The 17,441-nt window shown below is 44.0% G+C and overlaps 2 protein-coding genes across 2 annotated transcripts; both read left to right on the top strand.

Moving 5' to 3' along the window:
- The first annotated feature begins 595 nt into the window (after nt 1–595).
- Nucleotides 596–10,335, top strand: mtmr7a (myotubularin related protein 7a). Its single transcript, XM_083980039.1, has 14 exons — nt 596–779; nt 1,081–1,203; nt 1,341–1,503; nt 1,786–1,943; nt 2,041–2,169; nt 3,571–3,705; nt 3,970–4,102; nt 5,690–5,799; nt 7,040–7,165; nt 7,567–7,616; nt 7,702–7,902; nt 8,099–8,233; nt 8,428–8,554; nt 8,666–10,335. The coding sequence occupies exons 1-14, from the start codon at nt 756–758 to the stop codon at nt 9,008–9,010; spliced, it is 1,959 nt and encodes a 652-aa protein (XP_083836165.1). The 5' UTR covers nt 596–755; the 3' UTR covers nt 9,011–10,335.
- A 946-nt stretch (nt 10,336–11,281) lies between these two features.
- On the top strand, nt 11,282–17,351 carry cnot7 (CCR4-NOT transcription complex, subunit 7). The gene is made up of 7 exons (XM_083980337.1): nt 11,282–11,452; nt 12,299–12,422; nt 12,502–12,695; nt 12,990–13,151; nt 14,489–14,633; nt 14,787–14,897; nt 15,708–17,351. The coding sequence occupies exons 2-7, from the start codon at nt 12,306–12,308 to the stop codon at nt 15,837–15,839; spliced, it is 861 nt and encodes a 286-aa protein (XP_083836463.1). The 5' UTR covers nt 11,282–11,452; nt 12,299–12,305; the 3' UTR covers nt 15,840–17,351.
- Nucleotides 17,352–17,441: the final 90 nt, after the last annotated feature.

Consider the following 17,441-nt stretch of genomic DNA (forward strand, 5'->3'; position numbering starts at 1 on the left):
AAGAGTGCAGTGTGGCTAGCTTCATTTATCAGCCTGGAGGTGGAAGCTAAGCTTGGCTGCTAAAGCAGAAGTAGCCTAAGCGGAATGTTTGTGTTAATATAAGTCCTAAATAGTTAGCTATATCTTCCTGCTGTGCACTGTGCAGCCAAGGGATGCGCGTGAATGTGGTGACGTAGGGACGAGGGCGGGGACTGCTAACTCGATCTGCTGACAAGAAGTTAGCCAAAACCACCGGATCGCTTACTTCTGCTTTAACTCACCTGGCAGGTGTTCAGCTGATTGTGTGAAGTAGCCAACTAGTAGCCTATCGTTTCTGTGAAAATAATGTTGTTCCTTTCTTTCTGGTTTTAAAATGACATCCTACCAATAAAGTAGGCTACTTAATGTGAAGATGTGTTTACGACGCGTTTCCTGTTAAATGGCAATGGCATGAGGACAGTTGAGGTGTGGGGGCCCATGTGGAGTGGACAGCAGCCTGAAATGTCCCCAGTCACAGGCCAGGGCTCGGTACGGGGCGGGCTTTAGGACCCGGAGGAGCCCCTCCCTCCCTCCCTCCAGCCCAACACGGCTCAGGAAGGAGCAGCGTTATGGCAGCGTCCACCTGAACGACCTGAACCCCGTGAAACCTCCGACACGCCGCTGCTCTCATGTGGTCCCGGTCCCAGTAGCAGGTGGTAGGCTACTGTAGGTGGTCCCGAGGTTGAAGGCGCAGTGGTCGCAGGAGGCCTCGTCGGCGGCTCGTCTCTCTGCCGCTGATGGAGCACATCCGACTACCGAAGGTAACGGCGGAGCTCGATGCAGCCTCCATCACCAGCAATGTCCGCAACAATACCTCAGTGATACGTAAACACAACCCGCCATGTGTGCTGCTCACAATGAACGCGGGGTTTGTCATGGAGAAAATAAACACAATGTACACAGGTTTGATGTAAAGGGCGTGTGCTGCTGAGTCGGCCACGTAGGCAGCTGTGCGTTATCAGCGTTATCTCTGTCTACGTGTTTGTGTGTTTGTGTGCTAGAGCTGCTCATGTGCTGAGGATTGAGGATGTTTGATGGTGCTCCTTCACCTTCCTCCTGCAGGTGGAGAGTGTCCGGCTGCTGGACAGAGTGCCTACCAGGAGGAGCAGGGTGGGCATCCTCTACCTGACAGCCACACACACCATCTTTGTGGAGAATGAGGCTGGAGTGCGCAATGAAACATGGGTAGGCATCTGCTGAGGAGAGGACAAGTCAGTGTGTTTATTCAGTCAATCACAAAGTGCATCCAAGCATGTTGCCAGCGTGGTAAATCACACTACAGGATGACTACAGACAGTCATTTTTCTCCCCATATGTCCCAGGTGCTTCACAGTTTGGTGTCCAGTGTGGAGAAACAAGCTGCCTCGGCCTCAGGATGTTCTCTGCTCATCCACTGTAAGAACTTCCAGGTTCTTAACTTCCTCATTCCTCGAGAGCGGGAATGCCAGGATGTTCACCTGTCCCTGCAGCGCCTCTCCCAGCCAGGTGAGCTGTGCTGTGATGGCAGCAAAAGATTGAGGTAGTCATGTTTTTCCACATATGTAGTTTGCATCTGAGCCCAGCTGATGAATACGAGGGTTGTCATTAGTCTTTCTATTGAGATAATCTGCGGAAGATTAATGATACTCTGTACACTTATTCAATATCAGTGTAAGCCTCAAAATTCCATGCCAATGTAAATACACATGAGTGAGTTTTCATCTCCCTGGTCAGTTTAACTCGTACAGTTTTGAGGTCTTGCTGATGAACCAGTGCTGTGCCTTGCAGAGAGTTACACGGAGCTGTATTGCTTCTCCTACAAGCCCAACGTGGATGAGGAGGAGAGACGTCAGGAATGGGAATTCTTGGACCTCAAGGCTGATTGCAGCCGAATGGGACTCCCAAACTCCCTCTGGAAACTCTCCCCCATCAACCGACACTACAAGGTCAGTGAGCCGACATTTACGACCACTCGTACGTTCTCATTCCTAATATGGGCCTCACGGTTGCGTTTGCAACTTATTTTGTAATGTTTATCTAAAGGTGAGTGACACTTACCCGGCTGACCTCTTTGTACCTGAGTCTGCCACACCTCCAGTCATCATGGGGAGCTCCAAATTTCGAAGCAGAGGCAGATTTCCCACTCTGTCCTACTACTCCAAAGAAAACCATGTAAGTTGACCACTTTATTTTTAACACGCTTCCTTCAGTAACCAGCATCACAGGAGCGTTGAGCGTCACAGCAGTACACTGACCCTGAACAGGAATGATTATCGTGACGCAATTGTTCATTTGTGCTCAGTAAGTCTGGCCAGCTTTGAATTTGCTGACATGACTTGTGACGCTCATGGCGACCATTCCTCTTCAAGCGGCCAAAAAGTGCAAGTGAATTTTGAAAGTCACAAACCACCACTTAAGTGAACATATTGTCAGTGCCGTTGAGTTAGTGGTGCTGCCTGAAGGCAGTTGTGACTAACGTATGCCCAATGTTAGCGATGGAAGAACTTTCATTTGTACTTTGCATTTGTTTCTTGAAATAAATCCTTAAAACAGAACGGAAAGTGCAAGGGCAAAATGAAATGGTGCCACTGCTGTCTCAATTTTTGCCACTGGAAGAGGTCGATCATGACGTCGTCCACCTCTGTCAACATGTTTGTTGTCAGAAACTTTCACTCTAGTGGATTTGTTGCTCAACATCCATGCCAGTGTAAATGATGCATGGAAGTATGTGGGCAGAGCCTGTTGACGTAAAGGGAGCGTGGGTGAGCTCCATTTCCCGTCTGTACATTTGATGTATACATTAATCCTGAAATAAATCAAGCTGATGAGGCTCTGACGGTACGGAAGGAGCGACAGACTCTGAGTCTGGTTTCTAATGTCATATGGCATGAGAGTAATCTGTCTCAGGTGTAGGATAAATTATATTTCACAACATTGTTACTAAATTTGTTTCTCCAAATATACTTAGGTTCACATCAGGTCACTGGTTCTGTGCCTCTGCAGCTGAAACTGACTCAGTGATCATGTGGGTCAAGGGGTCGTCTTTAATACTGTGCCTCTGCTAACAGAGGTAACAATATGAGTCCATTTATTAGGAGATGATGAAGCAAGATGTCTGTTCTGCTCTGTCCCCACAATTCAGCTCCAACTTTGTTTTGTTTTTTAAGCCATAAATTTGAATCATGAATAAGCCTGAATTATCTATAACTCATCCTTTTAATCCCTGACTGGACAGTTGGGAGTGCTTTATGTGTGCAAGGTCAGATTCCCAGGGTTGATGGTCCTGCGTGTGGATATCAGTTCGTACAAAAGGCCTCCACTCTGGTTCATGAGCCTGAAGGGAGAATCACACAACAACCTCTGGCCCTTTCCCTCATGGCTCTTAAATGGAGATATGAGACATTGTGTTGCTGATTAATTTAGATTGAACATGCAGGGAAAAGAAGAGGCACTGTGATTCTCATATGACAAATTAATTGTATGATCTGAATGTCCCACAGAATGATGATTGACTTGAAAATGAACCGTCAGACGTGTAAACATTAAACCATAGCGCCTCTCGCCTCCTCCCAGGCTGCCATCTGCCGCAGCAGCCAGCCCCTGTCAGGTTTCAGCGCTCGCTGCCTGGAGGATGAACAGATGCTGGAGGCCATCTTGAGGTCCAATCCCCGCAGCGACTTCATGTATGTGGTGGACACCAGGCCTAAGGTGAGCCCTTTGTGCCTAAGGAACGGCCTGCGAAAATACAATCCTTTCAGTTCTGTGCTGTATGTTCAGGTGGGCTTTATTTTGCATGCTGCGTCTTGCCAGCTGGATGTGCTCACAGCAACAGTCTTGAAAACATCCTGGCTCTGTACAAGCTGAACCAGTGATCGATATTATATAATGGACATTTTTGTAAAAAAAAACATGGTAACATTGTATTGTTTTGCTACTGAAACACTTTTAACTGACAGTCACATGTTTTTGTAGCTGAATGCGATCGCAAACCGAGCTGCAGGAAAAGGCTATGAAAACGAGGACAACTACTCCAACATTAAATTTCAGTTCATCGGCATCGAGAATATCCACGTCATGAGAAACAGCCAGCAGAAAATGCTAGAAGGCAAGTATCATGTCCTCTCATGCTGACTGTCGATTTTTCTTGGAAACAGCCTGAGGCCACACCAGTGTGTTTAATGCCATGACAGAAAATGCATATTTTCTGGCGTTGTCTGTTTAAATTTGCTGCTTGTTCCATAACTAAAGCCGAGCGGGACCCCATGCTACCCCCTGTGGCTTTCATGTGCACTCATGCAGACTGGACTGTGCTGCAATCAGACCTCAAATGAGCCCACAGGAGAATTTCTGGGTATTGTGCAGGGGTGCTCCTAGGAAGACTTTGAATCCATCTGGATTTTATTTCAGAGCTATTTTGGTTTCCCAGAGTGGACAATCCAGGACCTTATCCCCCAAAGAGAGACAGAGGGCGTGAGAATGATGTGATTTCAAGTCTTAAAAGTTATAGCTGTTCTTAGTTGTGATAACTCTTTGCCCTCTGGCAGCACAAGGGAAGTCTTTAAATGCTGGAGACAGTGCCTGCCCTTCAGAGCTCGCCTGACTCTCCCTACCCGACTGTACACTTCAATAAGATTTAGAAGACCCCCCGCCTGTCAGCATGAGCTCAAACATCTCTTTAAGTGGAAGCGCACCAAGTGTTACAAAACCAAAAGCTGAATAAACCTGTTCACCTGCTCGCTCTCCTGTCAGTGGCCTCACTGCACTTTTATAGGTTGGCAAGCTGATGTACTGTCAGCGAAAAAAAAAACACTTTGTCACCATAGTCGACATATTAACGGGTGTGGATGTTGCACGTTTACATACAGAAACCTAAACGTGTCTGAGTTGATGAGTGTTGATGCAATAAATTGCCCTCGGCCGTGGAGAAGCCGGTTGATGTCACTCTGCCTCTCAGGGAACTCGCAAATATTTATGTTGAACCCTGAAGAAGGAAAAATAAATTTCAGATGCTGATTTGCAAGAAAAACAAACACAATGCAGGAAGTCTGAACATACAGAAATGATCTGGGTCTAATTGTCTGTGTGGTAGTGTTTTGATTTGTCTGGCATTCATATTTTAAGGAACACAATACCGAAACTAAGCTAATAGTCACAATACAGCTTTTGCATAGTTAGTTAAGGCCAGCATTGATGCTAATGTGCTGATCTAAGCAGGCGTAATGTATCCTGATAAATATTATATACCATCTCACTTTAGTGTGTTAGCATGCTAACATGCTGGTTAGCAGTGCGCTGAAAAAAAAATCAACCTTTGGGTGAACAGGGAGATGATAAATTATGATTCATCCTCCAGGGACCATGAAAGTTTCTACCGAATTTCATGTCAGTCCACGCAATAGCTGTGAGCCTGAACCAAAGTGGTGGATGCTAATGTCACCAAACATCGACTGGGGTCCAAATGAATCATCACATGAGAAGCTGAAGGAACTCGGTTTGGTGGAAGAAAAAAAAAGAAAAAAGAAAATATACTCGCCTGACCCATATTTTCCCATGCCATGTGCAGACTCCCCCATAAATTCACTGTCATGGATGTTGTGTTTATGACCTGAAGTGAATGTGAGCTTTAATAAAGTCCAACAATCAGGTATGCTGCATGTTTCCTGCCAGTGAGACAGCTGTGTTGTGGTTACAGTGTGCGAGCTGCGTTCCCCCTCCATGTCCGACTTCCTGGAGGGTCTGGAGAGCTCAGGCTGGCTCAAGCACATCAAAGCTGTTTTGGATGCAGGCATCTTCATCGCCAAGGTCAGTCTGGAGGTTAATCCCCGCTGTCTGCTTCACTGCTGCACTCAATATTAGCTTAGGTGTGTGTGTGTCGTATCCTGCAAGTTTTGTGTGATGCACATACTGTATCGTCTGTGTGTGCAGAAAAATTATTTTAACTGTACTTAGTCAATTATAAGAAATATAATTCTTCTCTTGCCAAAGAACTGTCACTTTCAGTTATCCTGCAATTAGGCGCTTTTTGGCTGCTACTTTCTCTTAGGCTCAACAGATCACATACCTGAGCTGGTAAAGGGATGATGTTGGGGTCAGTCGGTTCACCAGTCAGGAACTGTTCAGCCCAATAGAAACTCTAGGTACTGACATTTATCATAGGGCTTTTAATTCCTGACGAAATACCAGAACCAAATGATCCTTCTATTTGCAATGAGACAAAATGGAAACACCAGGCAGCAATCATCAACAGGCAACACAATATACTATACTACAGGTACATCTCTAGTTCCCTAGACGTCGGCAGCAGAAAGTCCACACCAGTTTGAGTTGTTGCATTATTCACTCGAGCATGTTTTTCTGAAAAGTATAACTAGTGCAGATAGATTTGCTTGGAAGCAAATGTATTACCATCCACATATTCTTGCTGACACACTTTCTTGTCTTAATTGGTGGGTTTCTGTGGGCACTGCCTCCAACTGTTGATCAGTGGAACAGCATGAAACCGAGCAGCAGGACTCGTCTCACTTCGTATGGGATCTCACTCGTGATGTGAGCATGTTGCTGTGTTGCACCAATGGTGCACAAAAACCAGAGTAACTCTGTTTTGGCCTCGAGGGGTTTGTGTGTCAAAGCCCGAGAAAGGAAAACTGGCAAATCAATTTTAATCAATTCTTCTAATGCATCTACTACATGGATCATTTTTTCTCCGAGTCACTATCAAAGGGCAAACCTCTGTTCTGATAAAGTGAAGAGGGTAAATTACAATCCATCATAGAGGCAAAATACTTCACAATTTTTTTGCAGTAAGTTAAAGAGTTTTAAAAGACCTGCTTTACTCCCATGTTTGGCAACAAAAACTAACATTTTGTTGCCACTAGAAAATCCACAGAGGGCAATCAATGGGACTTTCTGCCCCGTCTGACACACATGATTGATGATATTTTCATGTTTGCTTTTTATTTTGTTTTCTAGCCATTATTTACTCTCAGCACTCTGAATGTGCTCTGGCACTACTCAGACTATATTTGTGTGTGTGTGTGTGCAGGCTGTTGCAGAGGAGGGGGTCAGTGTCCTGGTTCACTGTTCAGACGGTTGGGACCGTACGGCCCAGGTGTGCTCAGTGGCCTGTGTGCTGCTGGATCCCCACTACAGGACCCTCCGAGGACTCATGGTACATACTGAATCTTTGCATTTACGTGTGAGGTTGCATCTTAGAAGTAGGGCAGTCAATGTCACATAACCCACTGGTGCACTGCTTCATCATATGTAGTCTATTCTGGCCCTAGCTGAGTGCAGTCATTGCTGGGCTCATGAGGCTCGTCTCTTTGATCAGACGGACTAACTTAGAATCCAGAAGGAGCCACTGTGGAAAATGAATGTAATAGAGTGGCCTGCTTTTGGGAACTGCCCCTGAAGTCAGAGGAAAACGACCCCACACAGAGGATGAAGAGGTTCAGCCATTCTGCAGGGATTGGCTGTGCACTATGTCTGAACCTTTAATCATGATCTGCTGGATTTTAACATGAACATGAGCATGGACTGAGTTTTGTGTTGTTGTTTTTTTTAACTTAGGTTCTCATTGAGAGAGACTGGGTCTCGTTTGGACACAAGTTCACACACAGGTTTGACTCTAAACATGACTTCCAAGGCCTCTGTGATAGGGATTAGTTTTGTTTTGATGTAACTGTACCCACGCCTCCTCTCCAGATGCAACCACCTGGTTGGAGATCCCAAGGAGGTTTCTCCCATCATTGATCAGTTCCTGGAGTGTGTGTGGCAGCTGATGGAGCAGTTCCCCTGTGCCTTCGAGTTCAATGAGCGGTTCCTCATCACCATTCACAGCCACATCTACTCCTGCCAGTATGGCAACTTCATTGGCAACAACCAGCGGGAGAGGACGGAGCTGGGGTGAGATTTAAAGCTGCTGCTGCTACCATCAGTTTCTTTTTTCTTTTCACAGTGCAGACTTCTGGTCTGAGAGGAGACTGACGACTGAGCAGAGGTGACACCCAGTGGTTTATTACATCACTGGGCTTGTACAAGTTGGAACAACTCTATGCTAGAAAAAGAGGGATTATACTGTCTTTTATCTGCCATTTGACAGAGTGCGAGAGAAGACTCACTCTCTGTGGAGTTACCTATGGACGAACCGTGCAGACTACATCAACCCACTGTACAGGCCAAACCACAGCCAGACTCAGGGGCTACTGCGGCCGTCTACTGCCCCCTACTGCTTTAAGTAAGTGGTCGCCAATGGCAGCTAATGCAGCTCTGAAATCATCGCATCATCATCAATCAACATCACATGTTGAAAATGGAAATACAGCTCTCAGTTAATACTTTGCCTCTGTTGTCTGAAAGTTCAATCACTGTACGGGAAGGCAGAGGGATGAAATGGGGGTTGATTTCACAGATTAACTTGCTTTGATATAGATTTTGGAAAGGCCTGTACAACCGATTTGACCGAGGGATGCATCCACGCCAGTCTATAGACGATTACCTGAGGGCCATCCAGGAGGAGACGCAACAGCTGGAGGAGCAGCTGGCCTCACACAAGCAGGTATGGCACTTCAGTGAACTCGTACACCAAGTCATCTCTCATGAGGAAAAAAATGCTGCTTTGGTGTTTTCCTGGCCTGACTGTGTTCTCCATGTGTTACATTATCAATAGAAAATCGCTGAGCTGGAGCAGGAGCAGGAATGGAGCGTCACTCAGAAAGGGACCGCCTTCGATAAGAGTCCCACGGCGTGGGCTCTCGGCAGCGACCTCATTGTGGCCAACACCCCTCAGGACTACACCGGGGGGGGCTTCATCACCAGCAGCCCCTGTCAGCCAAAAGCACTGGACGGCAGCCTGATCTTCTCCCCACAAGACCTGAACCAAACGTCTGAAACCAACCTCTCTAACGGCAGCGACCAGGAGTCGGGGATCGCAGACCTGAGCTGTCGTTCACCCGTCAGCGAGGACAGCACCAGGGACCCTGACTCTGATGAGGCTGCCTACTCTGCTGCTTGAGTAAATGTAGCATGTGGTGAAGCTGCAGCAGCTTCACAGCCACTGAGCAAACACCACCTTTACATCACCCAAGTAACTCCACTGTAACGTAGGGTTACACAGCTTATTTGCACTTTTGTTCGCATGTTATGTGGCAGACTCTCCCCACTGCCACATACACTCTAGTTAGATCTAGTTGCTGTAGATGACTATTTTTTACTTCTTACTCCAGTGAATCAAATTCAGAAAGTAGCTGCAAAGCTGAGTATTATCCTTATGGTCTTCCTTACACCTGATATATTCTTTAGGGAGTTGGCTTCACTGTGTAAAAACCTCAAGAAAAAGGGAAACAACAGTGGATAATAACGGATTTATTCCAGACTAGAAAAGACACAAACAGGAAACATTTCTAAAGCAACAAGAGCGATGTCATAGAGCTTTTAAGAGACCAAAACATCGTGGTAGCTGCAATGATATTCAAAGCTGTTCAATTAGTTAATAAAGGGAGAGAATCAAACAGTGAGACAAGATGGCAAAACAAATGTAAACAGGCAGGGATAAAGACAGCAGATTCAAGATGTATGTGTGTGCAGTGCGTAAGCTGTTGTCACCAAGAGAGTGACTCATCTCTGTAGCAGTTTTTCCATCGAATGTTTTTGATAATTTTGTCGACCAGCTGTTGTTAATGCTGTGGCACCTTATGGTCACTGCTACTCATAGGCAGCCTGAGTTTAAGATTTCAGTCTGGCCTGGGAGACAAGCAGTGGTTGTTGTCTGTCCAAATGGCAGCATAGCTGTGTTTCAGGACATGTCATCAACTGAACTCACTCTGTACACCACACTGACCTCAGTGGGCTTTTTGGTGTAATTACACTACAATAACCAGGGATCAGTTGTGGCTGATTGGGACCTTATGATCCACACTGGGGTATTTCAACTTAATGCATCGTACCACATAATATTGACTCTACACAATGTGGAAAAAGAGAGAGACCTTTAAACATTCCTGCCTACAAAACTTCAGTGCCAGATTTGTTATGACCAAACCAAATTTTTTACTAAAGGGAATCAGCTGTCCACTAGTGAACCAGCAGACGAGAGCATGTGAACACAAGCACTCTGCTGCTTAAAGAAGCAGATTACCAACTGACTTTTTGAATATTTGTGCCATTTTAACTGTACGACTAGTATTAGAACTGCTGACTGTAATAGCTTAGTACACATTTCTGTAGGTGCACTCCAATACTGCAAATGAACAATGTACAGATGATCAAGCGAAGCATGTTAAGATATTTTTGTACTTTGACCTATTTTTTTGACTACTGTAATCCTGCTTTAATGCCCGTTTTTATTTGTATCAGAGGGTTTAAAATGTCTGATCATGATGAGTTCTGACCTCGTATAAAAGAAAGAGCTTTATATTGCTGCTTTATTTGTTCAGGTGGGAAAAGAGCCAAATTGATCAAACTTACCTAAAGTTGTGTCTGTTGTGTCCAAGTTCTTGTGAAATAAATAAATACATTACTGTTAGTTATTGCTGTATTGATTATTGATTGTGTTCTTGTTCAACCTTTGAAGCCCATGTGTCTGTAGTGTTACACAGAGTTTTGATTTCAATAACCCAGTGTTTAAGTTTCCTGAATTATCTATAGTATACACTGAATAGTTTGAATAGATTAATAGATGAGCTGCAGCCTGGTGTGTTTGAGAACTACCTAAATTTGATTCATTTTATCAAAATAAGAAGGCTGCCATTTTCACCACACATTAGCATTAATGCAAGTGATGTGCAACTGAACCACTGCATATAGCTTAATTTATTGCCATATGTGAGAAGGCCTCCATCAACCTCTATGACATTATCAGTCAGTTGTAGTCAGTGGCAACAGAAACTGTCCTTCATCAGAGCTCCAGTCCCTGTTGATGATGAACATCTGGCCAGCTGTCCTGGCCACAAGCCTGAGCCGGAAGCTCTGCCAGCACCCGTGGAGCTGTTCACAAGGCTGTCTGCTGTATTATCTGAAAGGATCTGTGATGTCCTTTAGTCCCTCTAGTGTAGGTTATCAGTGTTAAGAACACATTTTAAACTGCAAGAAAAGGCAAGTTACTGTTATTAATTATCATACAAAATTAAAGGAGAAAAGAGGTTGATTGAAATCCAATGAGATGAAAGAAAAAAAAATGTTCTCTAAATTTCCCAAGGAATGAAAGCAGGTGCCACCATACAACGTGGGCCATACGGCGTTAAGTATAGATACATACGTAAGTGACGCCTCAGTCTTGCGTGATGACGTCGTGTTGTAGGCTCAGCTATGATGGCAGCCGTAGGTTGACATCGATACAATCCTGAATATAAAGTATTTAAAAGTTAGCGGAACAGCCCCGGCACAGTAACGTAGGACACAGGAACAGTTTTTCAGATAGTACACACTTTAAACACACACCGGCCCGGTTTGGGGAACGGTAAGTTCACCAGGCTGCTGCAGCTTTGCACTATCAAAGTGACGCCGAGTGTATCTCTGTGTGTATTTGTGTATATATATATAAAAATATATATGTATATAAATATATGTAGGCTGTGTGTGCGTATGTGTATGCGTGCGTGCTTGTGCGTGTGTTGCTGAGCAGTGCTGCCTTTGCACACAAAAACACACACTCTTGTGGAGCCGGTGTGTGTCCGTGTGTGTGTGTGTGTGTGTGTGTGTGTGTGCATGTGTGTGAGAGTGAACCTGTCCTGAGCCTCGGACCTCAGAGCCTCCTCTGTCCTCTGTCCTGCTCATGTCTCCCAGCGCTGAGCCGGTTGTAGCCTGTAGCCCGCTAACCGCTACAGGTAACCTAGCTAGCCCACAGTGCTGCAGGACACCAGCCCGGTGCTGTCCACCACATCACAGCTGAGCACGTCCTGCATGTCTCCCACAGTCCGCTGCTGTTTGTCCTGCCCCACTGTCTGTCTGTCTGTCTGCCTGCGCTCAGGGAGCTGCTTAGTTCACAGCTAACATGCAAGAGTCCCAGCTGAGAGCAGCTCAAACAGCTCTGAGACTGAGTTAGCTGAGCTCCCCCACTGTTGAGACTGACACTGTGTGAATGAGTGTATGTGTGTTTGTGTTTGTGTGTGTGCATTTAATATTATAACGTTAGATATTGTTAACCAAACGGCTTGTCAGCATCTATTTGATATGTGAGGGGGTCATGATGTGTTGAATGCTTTTGTGCAGCTGCCTTTTTGTCCCTACAGGTCATCATGTCCAGGTCTGTGGAGCTTCTTTTCTTCTTGAACTTTCTGTCTTTCTGTCATTTTGCATGGTGAAGTGGCACTATGCCCGCAGCTACTGTGGATCACAGCCAAAGAATATGTGAGGTTTGGGCCAACAACCTGGAGGAGGAGCTGAAGAGGATCCGACATGTCATTCGAAAATACAACTACATTGCTATGGTGAGTGATGCTCAAAGAGATGCACGCCACTAAAACCAGCCGTGTCGCCTCCCTGTGATGCGTTTCTTCCTTCTCGCAGGACACAGAGTTTCCAGGCGTAGTAGCCAGACCAATCGGGGAGTTCAGGAGCAACGCCGACTATCAGTACCAGCTACTGCGCTGCAATGTGGATCTGCTCAAGATAATCCAGCTGGGCCTCACATTTATGAATGAACAAGGGGAATACCCTCCAGGAACATCGACATGGCAGTTCAACTTCAAGTTTAACCTCACGTAAGACGATTCTCCTGCCCATGTTACGTCTGTCATAGATGTTGCATCGAAATATATCCCAAATTTTAACCCAGTTATAGTAGAATTTGAGATTAATCGACACAAATTCAGGAGTGCATAGTCATGCAGTCAACCTGAATTTGCATAACTCACATTCATGGTTCAGACACTGGCTTTGAGAGCTGCACTGATAAAACACAAGCCAATATTTTAAACTCACAAAGTTAGGCTATCTACCTGACTGTCTCTTGTTGTCGTCATTATAATAATGTGACGTGTGTTGTGTCCCACCAGAGAAGACATGTACGCACAGGACTCCATTGAGCTCCTGACCACTTCAGGGATTCAGTTCAAGAAGCACGAGGACGAAGGCATCGAGACGCTCTACTTTGCAGAGCTGCTGATGACATCAGGAGTGGTCCTCTGTGACGGGGTCAAGTGGCTGTCTTTTCACAGGTATCCTGCTTTGTTAACTTTGAACGGCTGCACAGCAACAGGAGTCGTACTCGCCCTGCACGTAATATTGAAAAGAATCAAGACAATTTACTGAAAAAGTGAGTTGTCTTGTCCCATAACTTTTCGTTTTTTTATTGCCCATTACTTAATAAACAAGCCATTGTCATGAGAACTTATCAAACACACAATCTGTTAATAACAGTATCACAGACAGAGTTTTATCATACAGTACATGATGCACAGTATCTCTTTATAGAAACCGTCCATATTACTAAAGTGTTTTGTGAGTTTGAAACTAATGCATGTGTGAAATATATGATTCAGTTTGTTTTTGTTTGTTTGTGTTTTTTATCTGTCTTCTAAGATGTTACGCAGAAGTAGAATTGTTTTTGCTACAAACATGTTCAAACTAGAAAATGGCTTGTTAAAAATTTACCATGATATTTGCTGCTAAAATGTAATTATTGGTGACGAGGAAACTTTTTACCCATATTTTCTACAACCTGCTGCTTAACATCTTCATTTTGCACTCAGTTTCCCACTTGTGTCTCCATGGCAAACTGAGGCTAAAGATAACCAGGCTTTGGATATTAAACAAAGCTTAGGTTTGAAACATCACTGTCGTCTTGTTCAGGTATTGAGAACACATTTTTATAAACAGGCTCTAATGTCATTTTTATTGATGTTATTGTTGTTTTGTTGTTTCATCCATTTTCATTCATTCATTCATTTTTTTATTGCTCTGCTGTGAATTCAGTGTTAATCTTGTTGGATAATTGGTCCACGAGCGTTGTATTAATTTTGTTTCAGTTGCTATTAGCCACTGATTGGTTGGGTTATTGTTGTTAGAGCCATGTCCAACATCACATGATCATTTCTGGAATAATGCAGTGGCTTTGTGTAGTCGTCTGCCCTCGTGTCACGTCCCATGTGTAGTGGTCTTCTGTACTTGACATGAGGACAAACAGATACTAGGGTTGTCACGATACTAAAAATTTCAACTCAATAACGATACTCAGGAAAATATTCGATACTCGATACCATATTCGATACCACAGGGATAAAAAAAAGAAAGAAAAATCAGAATACGATCCGATCCGATACGAATGAGTATCGTATCCAGATACAACGTTTTAGTATCGATACTTTTTTAAGAATCGATACTTTTGATAACCCTAACAGATACAGGCATGAGAAAGAAAACCAGTCAAGTTGTCCTTAATTACAAAATCTCTCTGCTACTACTGCTGTGTACTCTATAACGGCACGGTGTGCATGTGTGTGTGTGTGTGTGTGTGTGCGCCTTTTATGTGTGTTTGCATGTGTGTGTGTTGCAGCGGCTACGACTTTGGATACCTGATCAAGATTCTGTCCAACGCTAACCTGCCTGAGGAGGAGGTGGACTTTTTTGAGATTCTCCGCTTGTACTTTCCCGTCATTTACGATGTCAAGTACCTCATGAAGAGCTGTAAAAACCTGAAGGTACTTTGATAAATATTACAGCAGGTGGCACAAGGCACCTCCTGTTTTATTCATTTAAAAATTCACACCTTGATCTCTTGTGAGTGTGACCCCCAGGTTTTTACTCCGACTAGGAGCCTGGCCCTTTAAGGATTGACGGTGTTTTGTTTTCAGGGTGGGCTGCAGGAAGTAGCTGAGCAGCTGGAGCTGGAGAGGATTGGACCACAGCATCAGGCCGGCTCTGACTCTTTACTCACAGGCATGGCCTTCTTCAAGATGAGAGAGGTAGGCCGCTCAAGTCACTGAAAGGACTTTTACCAGTGTGGTCTAATCTCAAATCTCTTTAAAGCCGACCCAAAATACTGCTAAGGCCTCTCTCACACACATCACATGGTGTCTTGTCTGAACACGCTCCCTGGTCACTTCCAAGTATACAGTAAGATACTAGATTTGACTTAGTCACATCTCTGGATCAGTGTCAATGCAGCACAAGTCTCAACTGGCATCAGACCGGGCTGCGGCATGCAGAGAGAGAGACAGATGTGGATCTGGTGCGCCCTCTACAATCACTCTAAATACTTTGTGACCTTAACCATCAGTTTAATAAACAACAAAACTCTGTGAACTAATTTAAAATTCCTGAGGTGATTTGCCATATCTCTCCAATCCCCTCTCTCTCTCTCTCTCTCTCTCTCTCTCTCTCTCTCTCTCTCTCTCTCTCTCTCTCTCTCTCTCTCTCTCTCTCTCTCTCTCTCTCTCTCTCTCTCTCTCTCTCTCTCTCTCTCTATGCAAATGAAACCCAAGCACACAGGTATTGCTGTTAATGTACAGCCATGTCAGAATTTAAATTACCTATTGTATTAGACGGATCAGATGGGCAAAATAAATAGCTTACACTAATTTGATGATTAGTCATTTAAGATTATGTTTCTGTTGATCCATTAATTGTTCGATAGAATAACTGCTGCACCACAATCGTCCATAGGGAGAAACTCATCACATGATGATGCTCTCGCCAGTTCCAGAGAGCTAAACGTGTGGTTTTATGCTGCATTTAGTAATTTAGAAAAACTGTTTCTTCAATATTTCCCACAGATGTTCTTTGAGGATCATATCGATGATGCAAAGTACTGTGGTCACTTGTACGGGCTCGGCTCCGGCTCCGCCTACGTCCAGAACGGAACAGGAAACGCTTACGAAGAGGAGGCGAACAAACAGCAGTCGTGACATCACTCTGAACCTCTGTCATCATCAGTGCAGGGCTGAGGCCAAGCTCCACAGCTGGATGACAATAATAGTGGAAGAACATGACACACATACGCATCGTTTAGCAAGCTGTTTCCCATAGGCTCTGCCCACCTTAGACAACTGAGTATGATGGTAAAAAAAATAATAATAATAATCAAGGCTCCCCTCACACACACACCAGTGGTACGTGTGTGTGTGAGGTTAGTCTTTTATCCCTCAGAGCGTAGACAGTCTGGTTGGTTCAGTTTCATTTAACATGCTTGAAAAGATGGGGTTTTAGTTTTCCTAAAAAAATGTTCTGTAGAAACGTTTTGCACTTTAAAGCTCTAACCTGATTTTATATGGAAAGCTGAAAATGTTTCTGGTGTCTTTCTCCTCTTTGTTGCCTTCTCTATGTTCCCATTTTACATAGCGGACATGTAAATCTTTACTATCACCACAACTGCTCTCACCACGCTCAGCCTTAATATTATCTGCATTCTTATCTTTTAAACTTTAATTTATTGTGCTGGTTATCCGACATTGAAGAAGTCAGTCCGTTCAGTACTGACACCTCATGTCAGTATGCTCTTCCCCGATCGCTGGACTTGTAGTCTGATCATGAGAAAGGGAGCTCTCACTGAGTGTGTTTACATGCACATGAAAAGATATTGAAGTATTTTTCATTTGTTCATAAAACCTAATGTTTATAATGACCTTAATAAACTCTAATCCCCCGTGAGAAGCCTTTAACTAACAAACTGCTGTATCGTGCTTATAGAGTGAACACCACTTCCTCTGTGTCATTAGTTGCTGTTTCCTGTTTGTGTTCATGAATATGCTCTGAGTAGTTGCACACCAGGATATTTAACAGTATGCGCAGGGAATAGGGATGCATTCACTGGTTTTCATTGGGGGAATGCTGAGCACTCGTGCATGTAAACACCCTCATCGACAAAAGCACACATGAACATATGAACACGCCTTGCCTCTCAACATGGTTTTACATTGATTTTGACCAAATTCACCAGACCTTAAAAAAACAATTAAAAAGTATTAAAAACAAAAAACATTTACCCATTTTTGGACATGCCGAAGCTACCCTAAACTACTCTGTTGAGAGTAAAGATTTAATTTTTAATTGAAGTTACAGATTTGTAGTTTTAGTATTGGTACAAAGTAAGAAGAAAAACTTTATTGGGGGAAAGCTAATATTGATTTTTTTTGCTTCTTTTCTGCCTTTGAATGACACTTTCTTTTGTATTGCTTTCCAGATTCATGCAGCCTAGAACAGTCGCATGTACTAAAAACGTTTGAATAAATGCTGTGTTGTTGAATAGTATCCTGAACTTCCATAGGTGTGTGTTGAAGTGTAGGTTCATAACTTATTAACCTCCCTCAGCATCAAAAAGTGATAACCGAAACAGTTTGATTTCTTTCTGCAGCACATCTCTCACACTGTAAAGGAGTAAAAGAAGAATATGCAATACAAAGAGGATTGTTTTTAGAGTATTTTGTAAATAAAGGCTTGAAACTTTTCTACCGTAACATGCTCCTGACCGTTGCATCTCTTCAATGACTCTTGAAAGGACTGAATGAGAA

The sequence above is a fragment of the Trachurus trachurus genome, assembly GCF_905171665.1.
Source record: "Trachurus trachurus genome assembly, chromosome: 10".
NCBI classification, from domain to species: Eukaryota; Metazoa; Chordata; class Actinopteri; order Carangiformes; family Carangidae; genus Trachurus; species Trachurus trachurus.